The sequence below is a fragment of the Canis lupus genome, chromosome 1 (genome assembly GCF_003254725.2).
Source record: "Canis lupus dingo isolate Sandy chromosome 1, ASM325472v2, whole genome shotgun sequence".
In the NCBI taxonomy this organism is placed as follows: Eukaryota; Metazoa; Chordata; class Mammalia; order Carnivora; family Canidae; genus Canis; species Canis lupus.
In genome coordinates, this window is record NC_064243.1 from 107,777,571 (window position 1) to 107,787,265 (window position 9,695).

The following is a 9,695-nucleotide window of genomic DNA, read 5'->3' on the forward strand; positions in this document are numbered from 1 at the left end:
AACCCAGTGCACTTCAGATTTGTGCACTATACTGTGTCTATATATCCTCTATTAAAAGGTAATCCCAGGGGCACCTGGGTGGCTCAGCTGGTTAGGCGCCTGCCTTGGGCTCAGGTCATAGTCTCAGGGTCCCAGGGTCGAGCCCTGTGTTGGGCTCCCTGCTCAGCTCTCCCTCTGCCTTCTGCCCTCTGCCCCCTACTTGTGCTCTTGGTTGCTCACTGTCTTAAACAAAATCTTACCCCCCCCCCCCCACACACACACACAAAAGAAAAAAGAAAGAAAGAAAAGAAAATCCCATAAACGGGAATGTTTATGATGCAATGTTCTGGTGTCTGCAGCTTACTTTGAAAACATATCACAAATAAGGATGGATGCAGACATACATGCTAAGGCATATATAATAAAATTTTAGTGGTGGTAGGCACAGGGATGTTCGTGGATAATTCTTCCAAGGTTTTTTTTTATATGTTTTGACATTTTCACGCTGAAAGACTGGAGGGATAAGGAGGTGGCATTTATTTGTCAAGATGTCCCAGATATTACAAAAGGTTAAAAGGCATAAAGTAGAACCTTGATTCTGTTTTCAAAAGAGAGAACTGAGATGAGATACACCCATGAAGACAAATTTCTGGCAGGTAACCCTTAAAAGTGGTTAACTCCAGGGATGGGTCTGGGGTAGTTGGGAGACTAGAAATCTGCATTTCATGACCCCCTACGTCTTGAATTCTGAATTTTAAAAAAGATTTTAATTTATTTATTCATGAGAGACACAGACAGAGAGAGGCAGAGAGAGGGGGAAGCAGACTTCCTGCAGGGAGCCTGATGTGGGACTCGATCCCAGGACCCTGGGATTAAGACCTGAGCCTAAGGCAGGTGATCAATCACTGAGCCCCCCCAGGCACCCCTTGAATTCTGAATTGCAAGCACAGCGGCAGTGACTGCTCCATGCTCACCCCCTGCTCTCAGCAGGTGGGACCAGAGATGTCTGGGGGGGCGATGTGGGAGCTACCCGTGGAAGAGCCCGGGCCCTCAAACACGTGGCCACATGACTCAAAATACTTAATGGCTGGGATATGAGCCCTCAATGAATTTCTACTGCTTTCAGCACCTCGAGTGGGAGGATGTTTAAGTCTCCCAGACTTCCTTAGTAGGGCGCATGCGTATTTTTTCTTTCTCTTTAGAAAATCTAATTAGGAAAATAACAAATTCTTGGATCATATCTCTGTATCTTTGATCATCTGGGTTTATTAATAAGTTAATGGTCTCTCCCAACAATGCCATGCCAGCCCTAGGGGATCCCAGTACTACCAGTTTGGTGAGTAAGCTAACTGCCTATAGAAGCACATGCAAGCGTTCACAGTGAGAGTGCTCTGATTCCTCTTCTCCTCCCCCCTCCACCCCCTCCTCCTTTTCCCCTTCTCCCTCCTCCTCCACCACCTCCCCCTCCTCCCCTTCATCCTCCTCCCTCTTCTCCTCCCCCTCCTCCTCTCCCTCTTCCCCTCTTCCTTCTAAAAAATATCGATTTCATACCTTGCACCTTACTCTGCACCTTGCTTATTTTTTAGGTCAATCCACAGCCGTCTCATTCTGTTTAAAAATAGCTGCAAGATATCCCACTTGCATCCTTTTAAAATTATTTTCCTTTTGAAGAGCTGTATTCATCTTAAGTGAGTTTTGACAAGCGCATCTCCTCCTGCAATCCGAACTCCTGTCAAGATACAGAAGAGCCCAGCGCCCCCAGAAAGTTTCCTGGTGCCTCCTCGTTATCTGTCCCCGCCCTTGCCGGGGAGGTGACCTCTGTCCCGAATGCCCCCCAGAAATGGAGTTGTCTGGTCTTAGGTGTTCTATTTTTTTTAAATATTTTATTTATTTATTCATGAGAGACACAGAGAGAGAGGCAGAGACACAGGCAGAGGGAGAAGCAGCCCCATGCAGGACTTGATCCTGGGTCCCCGAAGGCAGGCACTAAACTACTGAGCCACCCAGGGATCCCCCTGGTCTTGGTTGTTCTAGAACTCTCATCTTATAGAATGCACCCTTGCATCTGGCTTCTTTTGCTCAGCATAACATTCTTGACATTCACAGGTGTTCGTGTGTATATTAGAGTTTTTTTCCTTTGTGCTGCTGAGTCGAATTCCACTGTGTGAATAAATCACAGTGTGCGTATCCACTCCCCTGTTCATGGCTCTTTCCAGATCAGGCTAGGTTGCCTAAAGCCGCTGCAATCACCCAGGTGTTTGTGTCAACCTACATTCTCATTTCCTTGGGCAAATAACCAGAGGTTGGAATTGCTCGGTCACAGGGTAAGTCATATTGTTTGGACTATAGTAACTGTGCAGTTTAAGTTCTGAGGGGGTAAATCCCCTCCCTCCTTTCTTCCCCTGTCCCCACCCTCACTGGTAATTCCTGCGCATTTCCAATCCACACAAACTTTGAAAAAACTTTGAAAAAACATTTGAGCTACATTACTTCAATGTATTACTTTCATAATAATCATAGTCCTGGAGGAAAGCTTAGTTAAAGAAATTAATCACTCTCTTCAAATTCTGAGTTCTTTCTTTGTACTGAGGCCCCAGGCTTTGACTGTCAAAGGCCAGCAGATTCCTTGCGCCCCCTTGGGCCCCCACTCCTCTGAGGCCCCCATGCCAGCACGGCCAGTGCTGTTCCGTTCCCGTTCCCACCACCCGGTTCTCCTTGTTCCCTGCTTGTTCCCTGCATACGCTATGCTCCACCACACCTCAGATCTCTGCCTGTGCCTTTAGCCTGAGGCTCTTTGTGACTTCTCTCTCTCTCTCTCTCTCTCTTTTTTAAGATTTTATTTATTTACTTGACACAGAGAGCGGGAGCGAGCAGGGAAGCAAGGGAAGCAGCATGCAGAGGGGGGCAGCAGGCTCCCGACTGAGCAGGGAGCCCTACCTGGGGCTCGATCCCAGGACCCTAAAATCATGACCTGAGCTGAAGGCAGATGCTTAACCCACTGAGCCACCCAGGTGCCCTTCCTGACTTTCCTTTCTCTCTAATGCTTCCTCTCTCTCTCTCCCTTCCAACGTGCATTTATTAAGCTCCTACTCTGTACCTCCCCTGGCCCTTGGGTCACTCGCAGCCTAGAGCCATGCCAGCCAACAGAACTCTCCAAAATGATGGAAGAGTCCATTTTGCACCGCCCCCGATGACAGCTGCTGGCCCCGTGTGGCCAGTGAGCCCTCGAAACGTAGCCGTAGCAACAGGAGGCAATTTTAATTGAATTTGTTTATTATTGGTTTCAGCTGTAACCTGACACTCAATTCCAGCCACTGGAACACTTTGTAGGCAGGTTTGGAACAACTCAAGCCTGGGAATTGACTTTTTGAGCTGTGAGGCCATGAGATCTAGATGCAGATCAAGCCTTCCTGATGGAAGGTGGTGTCTCATTGAAGAAAAAACCCACTCGGTGACAGCGGCTTCACGTACCAAGAATGGAAAATGTTTCATTGATAATTTTTCTATCGGTTACAAGTGGAAATGGGAACATTTCACAAATAGCAGGTTAAATAAAATCTTTGATTAAAATGATTTTTTGCCTGTGTCTTTTGCTGTCTCTCTCTTTTTTTAATGTGGCCGTTAGAAAATGTTTACCGAAGGGGCTCACAGTGTGCGTCTGGGGGACAGCGTTGGTCTGGAGGATGGACAGACCACAGACTCACTGGTCCCATGTGAGTGACAAGCTCCTTGTGAAGGTGATGGCTGCAGAGGGACAGCCCCGTACTGCAGTTTGAGGCCCTGTCTGATCCCTTTCTCTAAGGGTTTTTTAAAGATTTTTATTTATTTGAGAAAGAGAGAGAGAGAGAGAGCGCGCACAAGCAGGGGGAGCGGCAAAGGAAGAAGGAGAAGCAGGCTCCCACTGAGCAGGGAGCCCCATACAGGACTCAATCCCAGGACCCGGGGCTCATGACCTGAGCTGAAGGCAGACACTTAACAAACTGAGCCACCCAGGCACCCCTGTCTATGGGGTTTAGAGCGAGCCCCTTGGAGCACATCTCAGATGTGCGGTCCTCTCCAGGCCTCAGTGTGTCCATCTGGAACAGGAACCCTAACCTGGGCAGCCTCCCAGGGCTGTTTTGAGGATCCAAGGAGCTAATCCACACAAAGCCCTGGAGGAGCCTGGTGCATGCCGAATGCTCAGGAAGGTTCTAATTATCACCATTCTTCACCCCGTCCCCACCCTTCCTGGCACCTGAGTTCCTGGCTCAGGAGGGGTCACGGGATTTGGAGAAGGAAGCAGGAGAGACCTCACAAACCCTGACTCAGCAGAGAGCGCCAGGTCTGGCCCGTCCCCAGGCATCACCTACTGCACCCATTTCACAGACGCGTGGCTCCTGGCGCTTCTGTCTGCCCCCCCCTCCTGTCCCAGCCAGTGAGCGATGTGGGCAAGATGGGCAAGATCTTAGCCCAGGGTTGCCTGCTTGCGACCTTCGACCTTTGTGACTCAGGCATTCTTGCCACAGTGGCAAAGTCTGGGGGAGGGGGAGACTGGTCCCAACATCTGGCTTCTGATCCAGGCCTCCCCAGCAGCCCCAGCGGCTCCCTCCTTGCCCTGGCATTCGATGCTACTAGAGGGTCCACCAGGTGCCACTCTCCCTCCCAGAGCCTCTCTCCAGCCAACTGCACTGCTCAGTTCTTTCCAAGTGGTTCCTGGATGTTCCCACTCCGCAGGCCCTTTGTAGGACCCCCAGGCACACGTCCCACCTCCCCACTCCTAAGACCCCCGAAAGACCATGTGACCTGCCCCTTGCCCCTTGGCTCTGCAAACCTGGGTCACTGGGGATGGGGTGGCTGTAAGCATCTCCCAAGGCACTTTATTTACTAGCAGGCAGCCCAGAGTTCCTCCCCTCTCTCCCGGCCCAAATTCCACCCAGGCGAGGAGGTCCAATGTCTTATTATTTGTTTATTGCTTAGAACCTTTTTATTAGCGCCCCCCTTCTCTTTGGGCAAAGCAGCAGCTCTGTGACTGGCAGGGCTCTAGCCAATAAAACCTTTGAGTGGCTCAGCCCTCCCCAAGGAAGGAGGGGGCCCGTGTTGTAAAAGCAGGGCTGGAGAGAGACCTCAGCCATAAACAGGCAGAGATGAGACCGGGCCTTGCAGGAGGTTCTCCAAGATTAGAGGGAGGCAGGGAGGGGTGGCAACCGCAGGTCCAAATGCCTGCTTGGCTTCCTCTGGCCTCAACTCTCTCTCTCTGTCTCTGTCTCTCTGTCTCTGTCTCTCAGGGGCCGGTGGTGGTGCAACCCAGCATGCAGACCCTCCAGGAAATGTGGCAAAGCCCAGACTACCTACAAAGCCTCCCAGCCGGGCTGGAGCTACCTCCCCTCCCTCCCCTCGCGCACCCCCAGCCAGGGCCCCCTAGTCAGGCAGTCTTCGTTCAAATCCTGGCTGCCCCCCACTTGCTCAGTGGTGCGACCTCGGGCAAGTCCCTCAAATTCTCTGGGCCTCAACCATCTCAGCTGCAAACAGGGTGACAATAGCTAATCATTTGTGCCGGTAAATCTCAGACAGTTGCTACGAGGCAACCCACAAGCACACAAGAAAGGAGCACGGGGGGGGGGGGGGGGGGGGCGGGGGTATCAATGTTGCCTGGGCCTGCCTCCCCTCGGCCTCCACCGCCACGGGGGGCTCTGAACACGACTGTCCCTGTCCCGCCTGCCTCCTACTCTTCACGTTTCCCTTTTCAAATTTTGTTTCTGCCCTTACCCTCCCCCGTTTGTACAGAGGATACATGCACGGCTACGGGGGAACATGCACAAAATTCATAGAGCATGATGCATCACGAGCCCCGCAAACGAGGAACGAGAACATTCGGAGCCGTGTCTTACGGGCGTCTCTGGGTTCCTCCTCCCTGCAACCGCTAACTCAGTGCAATCCTTGCCAGTCTCTTGGTTTGCTCAAGAGAGTTTTGTCCCGTTGCCTGTATCCTCAAAGCAATACACGAGCTTTTCTTGTTCGCTGCGGGGGGAAGGGGGAGTGTAAAAAGTGGAACGAGGCTGCAGAAGATATCCTGCGAATTCTTTGGCTGGACATTAAGAGTCACGCATGTGGCTGTGCCTAATACTGGTCCCTGTGAGAATTTCCCACTGGCCCCTGGTCCCTTCCGCTCCCCTCTCCCTGCCTGCCCTGCCCCTGCTCACCTGCCTTCCAGCCCTGACTCATCCTGCAAGCCCTGGCTCCCGGCTTGCCTAATCTCCATTCATTCCTTGACATCATTCTCAGAGACTCCCCAGGGCCCCGAGGTGGCCCCGAGGTGGCCTGACTCTGTCCCTGTCGGTGAATAGTCCCCCGTTTGGTGTGTGGGATGAGTCTGAAGCTGGAAGTGTGCTCAGGGACCCACCAAGAATCTGGCATTGTGCGAGAGGGAGTTTGCCCCAAGAGGGGGAGAGATCATCCCAGGCAGAGGAATGTTCGCAGGCACAGGCCCCAAGGTGTGAGATCCAGGCTGCAGTGGGTGTGGAGGCAACCAGGTGGGGCCCTGGCATTGAGGAAGGTGGGGACTGTGGGAAGACAAGTGCTCCCACAGATGCAGCAGGGTGAGCAGCGGGACCTCAGCCCCACTCCCCTGTTTTAAACCAGAGCAGCTCTGTCTTGAACTCTATTATGGGTTTCTCCCCCAGAGTAAGATTAGTCTGGAACAAAGAAATCTCTGTCTCAAAAGGTTCTAGAAACAAACCATCACCATGGGTGCTAGTGAGCCACAGAAGGAACCTGAGCCAGAGGTAGATTTGGATATTAGAAAAGACTTCTCTGGGAATCCTCACGGAGGAAATGACTATGCAAAGGCACTGGGGCAGAGAGCAGTGAGGTGTGACCCGGGAATGGAAGTCCCAGGATACATGGAATACAGGCAGGAGGCCAGACCATCAGGCCACCACCACTTGGGACTGGAGGGAGGGGAGGGACAGCTCTGGGAAGGACTAGAAGCAGGGAGGCTGGGGTGAGGCAGAGAGAGGAGGCCTAGGGGGACAGGCAGGGTGAGGGCATGGTATGGAGAGTCCCAGGAGGGGAGGGGGAAAGGGGCAGTGCCTGGGGGTGACCCGGGGACCCATGATGGGGCCATCCCCGAGATGGCAACCCAAGAGGATGGAAGATTCGGGGGAGCCACTGAGCTCCCACTCCAGATGGGCATGGTGTGCCTGTCTGAGCTGCCTTGGGGCGGGGGGACAGGCAGGGTGCTGAGGCCCCTTGGGAGGGGCATCCTTCTGGGTCCAGGGCTTCCAGAAGCTCCTGGAGAAGAAAGGTTGAGGTCCGAAGGGCACCACCCAGGGGGCTACAGACATTCAGGCCTAGGGCTGCTTACAGGGGAGGGCTATTCACCCCCACATTCCAGATGGAGAGACTGAGGCTCAAGAGGGCACGTGCCTGCATCAAGGTCATGCACCGAGCAAGGGCTGGCGACCTGCTGGCCCCTGGGTGTGGGGGAGCAGAGAGGAGGGGGGCTCCCAGCTGCCTGGGTCCGGGGGGAGTGGATGAGGCCTTCCCAGAGGTGGAAGCCCAGCAAGGAGCCCATTTATCTCTGGAGGGAGAAATTGCAGGTCCCAGGGGCCAGAAGACCAGGAGAGAGGAATGCTGGGTGGAGGGTGCTAGGACCGTCCTGAAGCAGAGCTGGCACAGCCTGGTGACACCCTCAGCCCCAGAGCCCCAGCGCCCCCGGGAGGCTGGTCTCCATCACACAGCAATCAGAATTCAACCGCCATGCACCCTGGCTCCTGGGCGAGGGACGGACCCACACACTACAGCCTGGGGGGGTGGGCCGGTGGGGAGATGGGCTCCTGGGTGAGGGACGGACCCACACACTACAGCCTGGGGGGGTGGGGCCGGTGGGGAGACCCTCCTGGCAGAGCATAAGCCCCTGGGGGTCGGAGATCATCTAAGCAGCTCGCTGTGTGACCCGGGGCAGGCCACCTGCCCTCTCTGGGCCTCCACTTGCTCATCTGAAAAGGCAGCCACGGGGAGGGGGGCTCGCCAAGGCTGTCGAGGACGGGGAGGCCACAGACTCCGGGGGCAGACAGATCGGGCTGGGATCTGCTTTGGGCTGCGTGATCACGCTCAGGGCACTTTCCCTCTCGGCCTCAGTTTCCTCATCGGGAAAGCGGGTACAATAAAGGTGTCTGACTCATCCCCAGGAACAAAGGGGTCACGCTCAGGAGGTGGGGAGTGCTGTGCCCTGACCTCTCCTGTGAGGGCTGATGAAGCCAGGGCCCGTCCTCCTGTCCTCCAAGCCCCCGGGGGACTCAGCCTCTGCTCGGGGCCCCAGCTGCACCCCAGCCCTGCCCACCCCTGCTCCCCCATCTTCCCGTGAACACAGCAGGCATCACATTCCGAGCCCTTGAGAGGGAAAGCATCCCCATCTGGGGGTGCTCTGGGGCGTCCAGCAAGAAAAGGGGCCCCCAGGCCCTTATGTTTCCCGAGCAGTTACTGTGAGCCCAACTCCTGCCCTCATCCAGCCCTTTATCAGGAAGATGACTTTGGAAGACAGAGAAACCAAGACCCTGCGACAGTCGGGGACACCTCAGGCATCCCAGCAAGTCACTCAGCACAGCCTTGTGCCCCACTCCCTTCCAGGAGAGACCTGCACCCAGAGCATGAGCCAGCCAGGTCCTGGTCTGGGTCAAGTTTGAGGCAGCAGGAGGCTGGAGGCCACCAATGCAGAGGCTCATGGCTCTTCCTGCAGGCCACCTCCTCCGGGGACAGGGAGGAGGAGGAGGAGGACGAGGAGGAGGAGGAGGAGGAGGAGGAGGAGGAGGAGGAGGAGGAGTGGGGATCTCCTGGCTGGTGCCCAGGCCCGGGCCTCACCTGATTTCTGAGATGTTGTTTTCGTGCGTGTCCCACAGGGCCGGGATCCGGGGCTCGGCGGGCCCGTCCATGGCAGGCCGGTGAGGGCAGGGAGGGGAGGACGCGCAGGAGCAGGAGGCACGGGGCCAGCTATGTGCGGCGGCGGCGTCTGCCACCGGAGGAGCCCGCCAGGTGCCTACCTCCGCGCCCAAGGGGAGGGGCAGCTCCCAGCCGGTTCTCCCAGCTGCTACCCACGCCTCCAACAGCGGGAGAGGCTGGGAGGGAGCCACCCTTCTCCGAGGGTGGGAAGGGGAGGAGGGCTGATGGGCACATCTCAGGAATCTCCCCAGTGGCCGTGGGCCAGAGTCCAGGGGGCAACTCCAGCTCCATACTGGAACCTTCCAGGCTAGTGGTTCTGGCCATACCCACCTGGAGTCTCAGTTTGCCAATGTGACAAAGCTAATCTCATCTCAGAGAGTTCATTCACTCACGCGCTCATCTATTCATTCAAGAAGTATTTATTGAGTGCCTCGGGTCTGCCAGGCGCTGCTCGAAAGGCTGGGATCCTGTTAGAACCACCTGCTGTGTTCGCGGGAGGATGGGGGAGCAGGGGTGGGCAGGGCTGGGGTGCAGCTGGGGCCCAGAGCAGAGGCTGAGTCCCCCGGGGGCTTGGAGGACAGGAGGACAGGCCCTGGCTTCATCAGCCCTCACAGGAGAGGTCAGGGCACAGCACTCCCCACCTCCTGAGCGTGACCCCTTTGTTCCTGGGGATGAGTCAGACACCTTTATTGTACCCGCTTTCCCGATGAGGAAACTGAGGCCGAGAGGGAAAGTGCCCTGAGCGTGATCACGCAGCCCAAAGCAGATCCCAGCCCGATCTGTCTGCCCCCGAAGTCTGT

The 9,695-nt window shown here is 55.4% G+C and overlaps 1 protein-coding gene across 1 annotated transcript in view; it reads right to left on the minus strand.

The window, feature by feature from the left end:
• The window catches only part of SULT2B1 (sulfotransferase family 2B member 1), a 34,460-nt gene extending 25,435 nt beyond the window's left edge, over positions 1–9,025 (minus strand). Inside the window, exon 1 of the mRNA XM_025424412.3 lies at positions 8,818–9,025. Coding sequence (XP_025280197.1) covers positions 8,818–8,888 — 71 coding nt within the window. The 5' untranslated portion in view covers positions 8,889–9,025. The remainder of the gene's footprint in view (positions 1–8,817) is intronic.
• Positions 9,026–9,695: the final 670 nt, after the last annotated feature.